The 15,068-nt window shown below is 49.9% G+C and overlaps 1 protein-coding gene across 6 annotated transcripts in view; it reads right to left on the minus strand.

The window, feature by feature from the left end:
- GALNT10 (polypeptide N-acetylgalactosaminyltransferase 10) overlaps positions 1-15,068 on the minus strand; it is a 227,358-nt gene that overhangs the window by 16,896 nt on the left and 195,394 nt on the right. For all 6 annotated transcript variants that reach the window (XR_004349224.1, XM_032626928.1, XM_032626929.1 and 3 more), the window contains one exon: positions 949-1,056. Coding sequence is in view for 5 of the 6 variants with exons in the window: in XM_032626928.1 (XP_032482819.1) it covers positions 949-1,056 (108 nt within the window). In the remaining variant the exon portion in view is untranslated. The remainder of the gene's footprint in view (positions 1-948; positions 1,057-15,068) is intronic.

A 15,068-nucleotide genomic window follows, 5' to 3' on the forward strand; every position in this document is an offset into this window, starting at 1 on the left:
ACCCTCCCACCTCTTCGTTGTTCTTTTGGGGTCACCTTGATTTTTTTCAAGACCCTTAAGATTTTAAAATTTTGTTATTAAGGTTTAGTGAAATATTAATAACACAAAACAAAAACTTCTGGCTTACATTTCCGTTTGTAGATAGTGCCACTTTAATTCGACCAATGACTGATATAAACCATCTTAAGGCACTAAAACAGTGTGACACAGAATTTTTGGCATGAAAGTGGAGAGGCGGTGAGAAGAGAAAGACGCTAACATTTATTAACCATCGCTGTGCCAGGAGCTTTTAAGTGCCATCTCAGTCTTTCCCAAACACACCACTCCACCTGTATTAAATTTTACCCAACATGTTTCTTTAAATCATCCCTAGTCTAACTTTGTACCTACTTTAGCTTTATCCTAAGTAATAATGTCAGTGAAATCATGAATTTGCTACACTAATCCACATTAATTTCAACACATGGAAATAAAAATGTTGACCACCTAAAATCACCTTATTGGTCACACTTTGGGAAACTGCATTATCTCCTTAATTCTCCCGGCCATGCTAAGAGTTGGAAAAAAATGAGCTTCCTTGAAGCAAAGGAGTGAACAGAGCCTTAGAGCAACCCTTCCAAGGTCACAGAGCTAATAAGTGACTAAGCAGGGCTTTAAGTAAGTTCTTCTATGTTTATTTATGTTTGCCACACTGTGAGGCTTGTGGGATCTTAGTTCCCCAGCCAGGGCTTGAACCCATAGCCTCAGCATTGAAAGTGCGGAGTCCCAACCACTGGACCGCCAGGGAATTCGCATAAGTAAGTTCTTTTAAACTGGATTTCACCTGGAGGGTGGGGGGAGGGGCACATCCTCACTCCTAGGGACCATTAGGCCTAGGGCATGGGGTGTCTCTGCTCCGCCGATGGTTGTAGGCCAACATCTCACCCCCTAGGAAAGCCACCACCTTACCCGGGCCAGGCTGACTCCGGCGGGGACCTTGTAGGGCACGTACTTCCTGTAGATATGGCCCACCCTGGAGCAGGGAATGTCCTCCATGCGGCCTCCACACATCCACACCTGCAGGGTGAGAAGTGAGAGAAGATGATATTTCTGCCTCTGATTCACGGCCTCCTCAAGGCGAGCGTTCCTTCGTGCATTCATCGGAAGCATCAGCGTGGACTGTGTACCAAAGCCCCCATTCACAGAACTAGGGACGTAGGAAAACACAGCAGTAAAAACAGCTCACGGCATCGAGTGCTTACTCATGGCCAAACGCTACGATATGGGCTTCGCACGCACAGCTGCACGGAAGCCTCGTCAGAAAACCCATAAAGTAGGTAGTAACGGAGCTCCATTTTACAGATGGAGAAACCGAGGCTCAGAGAAGCTAAGAAACTTCTCTAAGGTCACAGGGTTGGTACATGGTGGAGCCAGAATTCAGAGCCAGCTTGGGCTGACTCTAGAGTCTGAGCTCTGGACAAGTGTGAGAATTGTGAGGGGGTATCGGGGGCTCTGTGGGAAAGACTGTGGTGATCACTTCGTGATGCTGTCCGCAGGTATGACAGGGGACAAGGTGGCACACAGGCTGTGCATTTGCCGACTCTGGCATTAAATGCTGTTGTTTCCTTCTAGATCTTGCTGGGTCACCCTGAGCAGTCCCCTGCCTCCCTGCCCTGACTCTCCTGCAGGGTGGCTCATGGGCAAGGCTGCCTGTGGTGTGGCAGCTGATGCTTCTTGTGTCTCCCTCCACAACCGGTATCACAGAGATCTCCTGAGTTGGAACCCTGGTCTGACAACACTGTGGGAATTCTTAACAAGTACAATCAAACCACTGAGGGGCCCAGCCTAAACAGACCCCCTCTGGCAGTCCTGGGTTCAAATCCTGACTCAGCCACTATACAGCTTTGTGAGTTGGATCAAGGCACCTAACTTCTCTGAGTCTCAGTTTCCTCACTTGTAAAGGATTAAATGAGGCAGGCTCAGGGGATGCGGTATTGTAGGTAAGGTGCTTATTAGCACAGGACCTGGCACCCAGTCACAGCGCTGTGAGATACTACAAATGATGGGTTCATACGTTTGACTGATATTTATGGAGTGCCCGCTACATGCCACACATGCGGCTGGGCACATACAGCAGTGAATAAGTTGGCCAAGGCCCCTGCTCTCATGGAGGCGGAGTGTGGTGGCCAGACTCCGAGAAGCCCCCAATGATCCCTGCCTCCTGCTGTTTGCACCCTCCCAAATGAAGCACATGAGGACTGACCTGTGTAACCAACAGGATACTACAGAAATGACGAAGGACACTGTGGCTCCCACCTTGCTCCCTGGGATCACTTGCTTTGGGGCAGCCAGCTGCCATGTTGTGAGGACACTCAAGCAGCCCCATGGAGAGGTACAGGTGGTGAGGAGCTGAAGCCTCCTGCTAATAGTGCTAACCTTCCCACCACGTGAATGAGCCATCTTAGAATTGGCTCCTCCAGGGACTTCCCTGCTGGTCCAGTGGCTAAGACTCTGTGCTTCCAATGCAGGGGGCCCGCGTTCCATCCCTGGTCGGGGAACTAGATCCTGCATGCATGCTGCAACTAGGAGTTTGCATGCCGCAACTAAAGATCCCATGTGCTGCAACTAAGACCCAGTGAGACAAATAAATAAATAAATAAATAAATATATTTAAAAAAAGTCTCCTCCAGCCCCAGTCAAGCCTTCAGATGACCACAGCCCTGGCTGATACCCTGACTATAACCTCATGAAAGACCCAGGCAGAACTATTTTGCTAAGCCACGCACAAATCCCTGACCTGCACAAACTCTGAGATAATAACTGTCTATTACGGCTTTAAGATTATGTTTTCCTGTGGCAGTAGATAACTAATACAGGGACTTTCAGATGGTGATGTGTGATCTATGGAAGCCAAAGCAAGGTAACCGGATGGACTCACTGGATGGATGGATGGGATGCTGTGCTACCCCCACCTGTCAGGGAAAGCCTCACCTAGAAAGGAGTATTTGAGGCGAGACTTAAATGATGAGAAGGTAAAATAAAATAAAGATCTGAAGGGTGAGAGAGCAGGTGGAGAGAAAAGCGAGTGCAAAGGCCCTGGGGTAGGGAGCCAGAGGCCTGGAGCAGAGGTTGCAAAGACAGGAGTGAGGGGAGGGGAGGTCATAGAGGTGAGTGGGACAATCATAAGGGTCTCTTGCAGCAGAACTAGGAGTCTTCACTGCAAGTCTTCAGTGAGGGAGACAACACAATCCACCTCTCTTTTCCAAAGATGACTCTGTGGAGTGCAGGATGGCCTGTAGGGTACAGGATTGGGAGAGGGAAGGTCTATGGGACTTTTGTAGATACAAAGCAGTCATGGCTTAGGGTCTGTGGGATTGTGGCGATGGTGGGACACGGCTGGATTTGGGACATTTATTATTAATTTCATTACTGTATTCCCTCATTTGTGGAGTGAAGAGCAGGAGTGGGAATATCTACAACCCCGATGCCGTGCAAAAGAGCCTTTTCCACCTTGAACTGCTTGATAGGATTCTGGGGACTTGGCTCCGTATCTTGATTAATTCAGGGGCTCTAGAAGGGCTCCTTGCACACTTGAGGGGCCTCAGTCCCCCATCACTTCCCGCCAGCAACTGTCTCCTCCCCACCCCAGATGTACTCTGTCCTGGGCTTCCCACAGGGGATAGGCATGCGTGGGGCTGCAATTAGTGGAAATGCTGCCTGGAGAAATGCGATTATATTCTGATGTTGGGGGAGAAAAAAACCATCGAGCCAGTCAATAGAACAGAACATTGGTCTTGAGATAATGGGCTCCTGATGGTAGATTAATGTCAAGGCCAAGCCAAGAAGTTTATTTTCAAAGCAGGAGACATTGATCAGGCGCCAGCATCCTGTAACAATAACTCTCCCTTTATACAAAGTGACTGATGTGGAAGCAATGTTTTTGTCTGGTGGATATTGCCCAGGTCGCCGCTGGGCTGCCCTTGCCTTTTGGAAGGCAGAGTAACACTGAGCAGGTGGAGGACACCTTACCCTGCTCTATTTGTGAATGTCTCCTGGGCAGCTGACTAGGCCAGTGTCCAGCTCTCTCGACTCCATATTAAACTCACATTAGCTAATGAGGCTGTGTCTCTGGCTCTGCTTGGCAGGGAACCTTCCTTTATGCAGACGGATTATCAATTTCCAAATCCTTCCCTGTACTGTGACCTCGGGTTTCTTTGGCCCTGACCACGCTGGCCATCAGCCGGAAGGTTCCTGAGGGACCAGGGTGACCTTGATCTACTCAGAGGTTTGAGGCATCCAAAATGCCCTCAGATTCCTGGGATGTCTGCAGCCCAGGAGGAGTGCTGGCTTTGGACGATGGGTTTACTCCACGGCTTCCCTGCCCTGAACATGACTCTCTTGACGGCTGAGTCAGAACTCGAACTGCCTTTAGAGAGACGCACACCTGTTCAGCAAAAGCTGCTACCAAGCCCTGAGTCCTCTGGGAGCACCTGAGCCGTCTGAGAGGGGCCCAGCTCAGGGTACACTCAACCCTTCAGAACTCCCTCTGGCCCCCCAGAACACATCACACACAGCAGGCACCACCCCTATGGTGTTTGCTGCTTATCTGGCAGGATCCCCAGACTGGAGGGGACTCTCCATCCTGGGACATGATAAAAGCTGGAGGCATGCAATTACAGCATGACTTGCCGTGGGCTGGGGAGCTGGGCAGATCTGGTCCTGGACTCCAGGTTCAGCTCATGGTCCATGTCACCTACCTGTGTACCTTCAGGCCCACTTCCCTCCCTTCACAGCTGAGGCAGCAGCCACCCAAGACCCACAGAAACCACAGCACTGTTTTCCTATCCCAACGCCACCAGTGCAGCCGTGTGACCTGGGGATGACGGTCACTGCTACCTTGCAAGGCTGCTGAGATGGACTGAGACAAGCTGTGAAGAGCGCTCAGCCTGACGCCTGGCCATAGCAAACCTGATTAATGTTAGTCATTTCTATTTGCGAAAGAACGAGAAATACCACCACCTTGAAATGATACAGTATTTGCCCTTCTGCCCAACACCATGGTATTTTTTTATCCTATGGCCTGATTTCCCAAATGGATAAAGTGAAGCTCAGAGACATGATGGAGTTTTTCAAACAGACTTCGTGGCAGAACCTGCAACTGACCAGGAGAATGACAGTGCCAGGTGGGTGGGGTACCGTCACAGGGCTTGGTTGCCTGAGGGTCTTCGCCTCTCCCCCAAGTAATACACCGGCAGAAGAGCCCAGCTGGTGGCAGAGAGAAGGGGAGCTGCAGAGCTGTCAGCAGCTGCAACCGTGTTTGGCCGGGACCCCGTCATATATGGATGGGGACAAAGACAGGCCACTGAGATGACATCTTGCAGCCCCTCTCTGCTGTCAGCTTTCTTCCCTCCCTCCCCTCCATGCCCTTCCTAGTCTCCATCCCCGCAGGGGGTGCAGCTGTCTGCTCCGGGAGCCTTGTTCCACCATAAGGAGTTTCCAAACACACCCTGCCATCTCGTTCCTTGGTGCTGTTTTCTCCTGTGGAACAGTCTTCTCCCTGGAAGCACCATGCCACTAGACAAGTACAAATCTAATTGTAAAAGCTTGCTCCCCATTCATTTCACTGCTGCTTTGATTTACTTTATTAGCAAACTTCTTTTGTGTGATGACAGGCTTCATTACAGTGTCTATAAAAGACAATTAGTCGCTCTTACCTCCTAAACTGAGGAGGAAAGAAACGAGTGGTGATGAGCTTCAGGAAGACACAGTGGGCCCCGGTGAGTGCGTGGCAAAGGGGCCATCCTGCTGAGGGGACCGCGAGTGAGCAGGGGTGGGGCGAAACCTCTCTCTCAAGGAAACTGCTGCCTGGAAACCAGTCAGTAATGGATGGGCACCCTACCTGCCCAGGGAGGGGAGAAGACACCGGTCAGCCATGGCTTTTGCTGCTGGCAGCTCGGCTGAGGACCCCGATGAAGTCCAAACCCTGTTCAGTTGCGCTTGGGAGCTGCACCATTAATATGCAATTAAAAGAATAATTGCCACCAATTATCCTGCATTATCTCTGAGCTTAGGAAGAACACAGCGTAGCCGTGATGAGCTTGGTTCTGGCTCTTAAGCAAGTTTCATGAATCTGAAAGCCTCAGTTTCCTCACCTGCAGTATGGGATGTATCATTATGCCTCCCTCCTAGGGTTGTGATGAGGCTGGAATGAGGTAATTCTGAAGCATAGACGACTCTGAGCAATCCTAATGGTGCTACCTGGGCACATGGTGGCTGGCGCTACTGGTGGTGGGCGCCACAAATATGCCACGCAGTTTCCCTTCAGAAAAGAAGGAATGGTGTTGGATCCACGTCTTCTGTAAGTTCATATGATTTTGAACATATTAGTTTGTTTTGAACAACAAGATACTGTTTCAGGAAGTCTCACCAGCATGAAAGGATCTCACTCATGTTAATATTAGATGCTTATACTGGTTACAGGGTACAGTTGGTAAAAGAGCAGGAAAAAACCCAATTTTATTTTTCTTTTAAAAATCCATTTAAATTTACTTCTAGATTAATATATGATTTTATATAATATAGTATTAAGCATATGTGTAGCTAAATTAATAAATTGAATATCTGACTGTTTCAACAGTATCCTGGGGCTTCCCTGGTGGCACAGTAGTTAAGAAGCCGCCTGCCAATGCAGGGGACACGGGTTCGAGCTCTGGTCCGGGAGGATCCTACATGCCACAGAGCAACTAAGCCCATGTGCCACAGCTACTGACCTGCGCTCTGGAGCCCGCGAGCCACAACTACTGAGCCCACGTGCTGTAACTACTGAAGCCCACGCACCTAGAGGCCGTGCTCGGCAACAAGAGAAGCTACCGCAATGAGCAGCCTGTGCACCACCAACGAAGAGTAGCCCCTGATCACCGCAACTAGAGAAAGCTCGTGTGCAGCAACGAAGACGCAATGCAGCCAAAAATAAATAAATTAATTAATTAAATAAAGAAAAACAATACCCTGAGGTGTTTTTTTGTGTGTGTGTGCGGTACACGGGCCTCTCACTGTTGTGGCCTCTCCTGTTGCAGAGCACAGGCTCTGGACATGCAGGCTCAGCGGCCATGGCTCACGGGCCCAGCCGCTTCGTGGCATGTGGGATCTTCCCGGACCAGGGCACGAACCCGTGTCCCCTGCATCGACAGGCGGACTCTCAACCACTGCGCCACCAGGGAAGCCCTCCTGAGGTGTTTATAGTCAACTTGGCCAAAAAATGGGGGGTGGCTGCCTTACATTAGGGCTTTTTTTTTCCTTTAATAAATGAATTCACTTAAGTTGCAGGATCTGTTAGGTTTTGGTTCATATTTGAAATAGCACAATCTCCCAACCACCCAGTGAGGGAGGTACTGGCATGCCTCTTACACATGAGGAAAGCGAGGCCTAGCGAGGTCCAGTGCCTTCCCCAGGGCTCCTCAGCTCATAAGTGGCAGAGCCCAGAGTGGATTCCAGGGTGGGGGCCCCCAGAACTAGGCAGATCTGAGACTGCACCTTTGATCTTTCTAAAGCCTGGTCCTGACCCTATCATGGTCTTCCACAAAGACCCCTCTTGGCATTTGTATTATCTGCAGGACAAAGGGGTTACCCTGGGCTTGCAGTCAAGGTCTCTGCCCCCTGCTCTGGTCACCTCCGATCCCCTCCACACCCCCTGGACACCACATGTGCCTGCTGCTGAGAGCCAGCTGCAGTGCACTCACATTTCTGCTCTCTTGGGCACATGTGCTTTTCTTTCCATGAACAATGCAGCCCAGTAAAACATTCATTCGTTCATTCATTCATTCACACATAGCCTGGTCACTGGTCAGCCTTGCTCTAAAACCCTACTGGAAGAGATGGGGGCTTCCCTGGTGGCTCAGTGGTTAAGAATCTGCCTGCCAATGCAGGGGACACGGGTTCGAGCCCTGGTCTTCGAAGATCTCACATGTTGCGGAGCAACTAGGCCCGTGAGCCACAACTACTGAGCCTGCGCATCTGGAGCCTGTGTTCTGCAACGGGAGAGGCCGTGACAGTGAGAGGCCCGCACACCGCGATGAAGAGTGGCCCCCGCTCGCCGCAACTGCAGAAAGCCCTCACACAGAAACGAAGACCCCAAAAGATAAATTAATTAATTAAAAAAAAAAAAGAAGAGATGGAACAGAAACTGGCAGCCAAGGGTGGACCAATGACATAGAGCCTTGAAAGTGGGGTGAAGGTGTTGGTACCTGTGGGCCAACCCTGCCAACCAACCTACCCATTACTCTATCTTTCCACACCCCAGCCTGAGCATCCACTCTGTACAAGACCTTACCTACTGATTACAGCCACGATTTTCAGTCTCGAGTGAGCATCAGAGTCACCCGGAGAGCTTGCTAAAACACAGACTGCTGGGTCCCACCCCTAGGATGTCTGACTCAGCAGGTCTCCGTGGGATCTGAGAATTTACATTTCTAACAAGTTCCCAGGTGATGCTGGTGCTGCTGGGCTGGGGACCACACTTTGAGAACTAGTGCCTCCTGGATTAGTGACAGCCCCTCTCAGGACAGTGGTGCCTGCCAGTTCACACTGTGTCTCTAGACAGCCCTGTGAGTTTGGGGTTATTAGTGTCCTTTCAATGAGGAAGTAAAGGTTCAGCAGAAAGGGCAGGTGAACTGTCCCAGGTCTCACTCAGAGTTCATTCCAGAGCTGGGCCTGGAGCCAAGGTCTTTGGCCTCTGTCTTGCCGGCCTCAAAGCTCCTTCCACACCTGTCTTCCTGCAACTGCAGCCCATACACATCGACCACAATGCCAACGTTAACAGCTATCATAATTGATAATTTACAATATGCCAGGCACTGAGCTAATCTTTTAACACATTTTGATTAATAGTATGCTCACACTGACACTATGCAATAAGGATCATTCTATTGCCACTTTACAGATGAAGAAGTCCAGAGAGGTTAAGTCACTTTCCCAAGGTCACACAGCCACTAGCTGATGGAGCTTTCACCTGAACCCAGGTGGTTTGATTCCAAAGCCAATGTACTATCCCGCGCCGTTCTGCCTCCTTTTTTCTTTTTTTTTTGTGGTACGCGGGCCTCTCACTGTTGTGGCCTCTCCCGTTGTGGAGCACAGGCTCCGGACATGCAGGCTCAGCCGCCATGGCTCACGGGCCTAGCCGCTCCGCGGCATGTGGCATCTTCCCGGACCAGGGCACGAACCCGTGTCCCCTGCATTGGCAGGCGGACTCTCAACCACTGCGCCACCAGGGAAGCCCCCTGCCTCCTTTTTTAACACGAAGGTTCTGATCCAAACAGCTACCATTCACTGACTGCCTTCTTTTTGTCTGTCTCCAGGCTAAACAAACGTTTTATACCATTTAACTTTTTATTTTTATTTTTGGCCTCGCCTTGTGGCATGTGGGATCCCTGACCAGGGATCGAACCTGTGCCCCTGCATTGAGAGACGGAGTCTTAACCACTGGACTGCCGGGGAAGTCCCTACCATTTAGTTTTTATAACAAACCTCTGAAGAAGTTGTTATCTCCATTTTTAGCAATAAAAGACCGAGGCATGAAGAGATGGGCACGTGGCTGGTTAGGGAGCGAGGTACCACAGGTGACCCTCGGGCTTCCGAGCCATCTTCCTGGAGGAATGGTGGGAGGGGCAGAGACACCCATGGAATTTCAAATGGCTACTCAAAGTCAGGAGCAGAATGCCTTCCCTGTTCTTGGCAGACAGCTCTTAGAAAGTCTGGGTACATGTGGCTGGGAGGAAAATTCTACATGCGGCAGAGCAAGTTCCCAGCATCCTCGGATAACCCAGTGAAGGAAGGAGCTAGCGCCGGGTTCCCGGCAGCGACACTGCAGCTGGTCTGAGTCAGAGGGGGCTGGGAGCGGGTGGTGGAAGGGATGGGGAGAGGCGATGGCAGGCTGGCACTTGCGTGGGGGCCCCGAAGGCCCTCCTGGGTGGCAACTTAACCCCCTCGGGGCTGGTCCTGACTTCTGGGGCCTCCCTGTAGCAGTGGCCTCTCTCTAGGCTGCCCCCTCCCACCAGGTGGAATGAAATGAGCACTGGGCTTAGAGTCAGGACTCTGGGATTTAGCCCTGGCTCTGCCACCTTCCAGCTGAGGGACCCTGGCCCTGTCCCCTAAGAACCTGGGGCACCAGGTCACAACATCACTCCTCACCCGCTTCTGGTGGGCATACTACTTCCTTTTCATACACCCTATTTCCCTCAACCCCCCTGATGACACGTGAGCTCCAAGGAAGGAAAATCTGAGAGTTTCCTTTTTTAAAATCTGCCCACAGCAGTCTGGGGCTGGGTTGGCCTTTGGTAACTGTATCAGTGTTGGACTATGCAGACCCACCCACCACTGAGGCCTCCTGCCTCTGCTCAGATGTGGTGGGTTTCCCTCTCGGAACAAGGCTTTCCCTCGTTCCCTCGTGTGGCTTTCTGTCACTCCCTTGCTCAAGCGAGCCTGCCCCAAGGGACCTTCTGAACGTCTCCATCTTTCTCTCCAAGGGCAGCAGGCTGCTGCCCTTGTCTCCTGGAACAGACCCTGCAGAGGTGCGCTTGGGGTCTCCATCCTTCCCTGGGGGTCTCCTCACCGTGACTCCCTTCTCTGTAGACCTCACTTGGGGGAGAATCTCATCCCTGAACTTGCAAATGGCCCAAACGAAGCACTGGGATGTCTATGGGGCGGAGGAGGGGTGGGCCGGGAGGCTGAAGAAACAACAGTCTTCCCTTCTTCTCGGTTAAAAAAAATATTAATTTTTCTCCTGATTACAGAAGTGATATGTACTGATGATGAACGCATTCAATGTTACAGAAACAATGAAGCAGAAAGGGACAGCCACACTGTAGCCCTCCCACCCCCGATGCCCCAAGGGATGGGAAGCTTCTGGGGCACCGTGGGTCAGAGTACATCAAGGCAAAGGATCAGTCTGAAGTCAGACAGCAGGGCTGAAATCCCTGTTCCAACCACGTGACATTGTGGAAGGATTTAACCCAAGACTCAGTTTCCTCATCTATAAAATGGGGGGGCACGGGGCCCCACGTTACTGCATGTGGGTGCTCAGTAAACTAGAAGGAGATTCTTCTCAGTTTTTTTTTTGTTTGCATTTGTCATATTTTTAAGTTTAAACACGAGACTATATATACATACATAAAAACAAAATTTTCACATCTTTTTTTAAAACTTAATTTTGGAGGCATCTAACTTCTTTTACATAATGTTTCACTGTTGGGATGTGCTTTAACTTATTTATCCCCTAAGGATGTACATTTAGGTCATTTTCAGTCTTCCCCTTTCGTAAGTAATGCTTCAACAGATAGCTCCTACCTCAATCTTTGCTCTATCTCTCTTGGCTAAACTCCTGGGCGTGAAATTTTGGGTAAAAGAATGTGCTTGCTTTGAAATGTAACGGATTCTGCCAAACTGCTAACAAAAGATATATCCACTTACATTGCGTCAAGGCCCACATCTTTCTCACGCCAGCTCAGCCACGTTGTCCCATGGACACCTCTCCTCTCCTGGACCTCAAAGTTGAAGACATCCTAACTTCAGCCTCCTGGGGACACTGTGCAGGTCCCTTTTCTGCTGGTCCTGCCGCCACCACCTCTAATCCAACCACCCTCTCATCCACGTAAGGCCAAGGGCTTTCTACACAGCATCTTATTCGAGCCTCTCTTGGGTAGGAAGGAAAACTCTATCAGCACCATCTGGGATGTGAGGGCCAGAGAGATCAAGCAATTGGTCCAGGGTCTCCAGGTGGACAGAGAGCAGAGACGAGAAGCCAGTGCCCTCCCTTCTCACTGAGTACCTCTCCTGCCACATCGCCATCACCCAAAGATGCAGATGTAAGCCTGGGAAGGGCAGGATGAAGGAAGTTATATAAGATAGGAATTGATGCCACTAACAGTTATCTAAAACACCTATTCTGGGCCAGAAACTGGGGTATAGAGATGGACAAAACCCACTCCCTGTCTCGAGGAAGCTCAGAGTGCAGTGGGGGAGACAGGCCAACCCTTGGGTCCTGTCAACAGGAGGTACTGGGTGCCATGCTGGGAGTGACATTCGGGTGGTCCCTAAGCATCACAGGGAGCTCAGGTAAGGCTGAGAGGACGCCATATAGATGAGCTGAACCCAGAAGGATGACTGTGGGTTGGCCAGACTAAGGAAGGGCATTTCAGGAAAAATGAACAGTGCGTGCCTTCAAAGATAGCCAGGCATGTGAGCCTGGGGCTTGTAAGCCGTTCTGTATGGCTGGGTCAGGTGGGCATCGGTGGTTTGCCCCGCCCCACCTCCATTCCCCCTTCTGCACACAATGCCTGGGCTTTCCTTTAGGGAGCCAGCTCATCCCACTTTCCCAGCTCCAGGATGGGCATGTGACCATTCAGACTCGCTGCAGTTGACAGATCAGAACATTGCTCAGTGAGGGGCAAGGAACCAGAAGGCCAATGAGACTCGACTTGGGGACTTACTACAGGAATGATGGGAAATAGAAACTCTTTTCCCACTGGGCTGCTGGGTATTTCCACAAGTGAAAACTTGCCTAAGAGGAAAGCCAACCCAGATGAAAGCAGAGCTGAGGGACTAAGCGAAATGGAGCCTAGATGAGATGGGTTAGTCCCTGGATCCAGCCGGGTCTGGAGGATCTACCCTGGAATTTCAGTTGTGTGGGCCAATCAATTCTGATTTTTTTGCTTAAGTCAGACTGGGGTCAGATTGACTGGGATTTTGGTGACCTGTTACCAAGCGTCCAGACTAACGCAATGCGGAGGAGAGTGGAGAGAAAGCAAGGGGCGGTAAGCAGCTCATGGAGGTGGGTGTAGGCCAGGCTACAGGGTTAAAGATTTATCCGCCCACTAGAACTGGGAAGAGTCTAACTGCCAAGCAGGAGAACTCTCATATGTGACTGTGCCTTTTGGAAAAAGAAGCTCTATTGGCTGAGAGAGAGAGGGGAAAAAAAAGAGTCAATGACTCTCCTAGAAATTTCAGAGCCTTCGGAACATCTTTTCTGGGGTTTTCCCATCGGGATAGATGGCCTGGTCTGAAATTGGAGCCAAATTATTAATCCATCAGCCCTGATGGCACGTATCAATTTGTCTTTTTTTTTAACGTATCAATTTATCTTAATTTCTGAAAATACACTCATGCCTTTCAGACCAGTCTCTCTTCTCTGTCACCAAGAAGAAAAGGGATCTCAGTAGAGATTAATCAGAGGGAATTTGGCCCTTCGTAAATGCCCTGCTCTGGCTGAAACAGAACACCCGGCATTCCAGGGAGGTGTTGCCGGCAGACGAACGGGCTCTCCTGTGCCCTCAGCGCTGTGGGCAGGCCTTCCGCGGGGGCCCGGGAGACAGTGCACTGGCAGAGGGGCTGCTGCCGGCTCCAGGAACTCGCGCTCTCAAAGCCCGGAGAGAGAAAGCCCAGGGAGAAATGTCTCCCTTTCAGACCTGGGGGACTCCTCATTACACTGTCTCATCTCCTCTCCTGAGTGAAGGAGATAATTGGATCAAATGGCAACAGGAGCCAGCCTCCCTCCCCCTCCCGGATGAGAGACTTCCAATACGGCTTCATTACCGTGTCTTTTGTAAATAAACTGTGGTGGGAAAATGCCAATTGTTCTGCCATAATTGCCTGATGAGCATCATCAAATGGGTCTTTGAAACGCACAGACTGAAATTATTTGGGGTTTAGAAACTCCTTTGTGCTCATTTTTCTCCAATCACTCTTCTCCGTGGAGGGAGTTTCTGAAGGGGAACTTCTTGACCAAGGAGGCTGGTTCTGGCCAGTATTACACCTGCTCTGAGTATTCAACCAACAATTATTTACTAAGTGCCTTCTCCCGGTCAGGCAACCCTTTTGGTTCTTGGGATACAACAGACAAAGATGGTTACCCTACTGAAGTTTACATTCTGGTGAGAACTAAGAACACTGATGTGCCCATTTCTGGGAACAAACTTAGTAGAAAACTTCATAAATTAAGTTTGTTTAATTGACAGATTGAGGAACTGTGAAGTTAAAACTCTTCTGATTCCTTGTATGTGATTCCACTGTAAGGATGTGACATTTGGAAAATTAGATTGCATGGGCTAGGGATACTAAATAAATGACATATGTGCCATCACTCGCCAAACCTGTACCCAGGGCAGACATCACTAATCAATCACCACTCCTTTTCTGATAAGCTCAGACACAGCCTCGCAATACATATTAACACAGAACTGGGGCAGCTCCTACTGATGGATCAGAGTTGGCTGGGAGAGCAAACCTATTTCTGACTTAGACTGTTACTAGTTCACTTCATTGAGAGGCTGCAGGATATCCTAGTAAGTTAACCCCAGGAGGAGGCAAAAACTGAGAAGAAGAGTAAGAGATTACAGCCAACCTCTTAGGCTAGTTTTCCTCTCAAGTGCTCTCACGTCCCTGCAGAGGCCTATACAACATGGCGGGTGAGAGCATGGGCTTTGCAGTTGGGCAGACCTAGGTTCAGGTCCTGGTTCTGTTAGTGTCAACTGTGTGGGACCTGGGTCTGAGTTCCACCTGCCCCCCCTGTGAAATGTTTATAATAATGATACCACCCTCCTAGGGTTGCTTTGAGGATTAAATAAGCCAACACTTGTGAAGGGCTCCACACAGGGTACTGCCAGCTCTGATCATGGCTGCACTTGAGTTGCCGCACACCAGGGTGGATGCACAGTTGTTGACAGCTGGCATCCGCTCTGACTGATTGGTGCTTGTGTCATCATTGTTGTTAAATATTTTTAATATCACCCCTGGATTTTAATATTAGTTTTATTTAGGGGGCTGGCCCCCTTATGGGAGACAACTTCAGAAGTCTGAAGGTAAAATGGACATAGACTGCCTTTCAAATCAAAATAATGTTTCAGTAGAATAACAGGTTGTTTTCTTGCTAATCAAGAATTTATGTCCCCCAGTTCTGAACGGCTCACCCAGTGGCATACACAAGGACAATGACAATAATGAAAATAAGTTTTAGGATATTTATTAAGTCATCCTAACAAGAATGGACTTATTTAATCCTCTCAACAACCCTGTGAGAATTAAAGTACCATTAAACCCAT

Source organism: Phocoena sinus, chromosome 3 (assembly GCF_008692025.1).
Source record: "Phocoena sinus isolate mPhoSin1 chromosome 3, mPhoSin1.pri, whole genome shotgun sequence".
NCBI lineage: Eukaryota > Metazoa > Chordata > Mammalia > Artiodactyla > Phocoenidae > Phocoena > Phocoena sinus.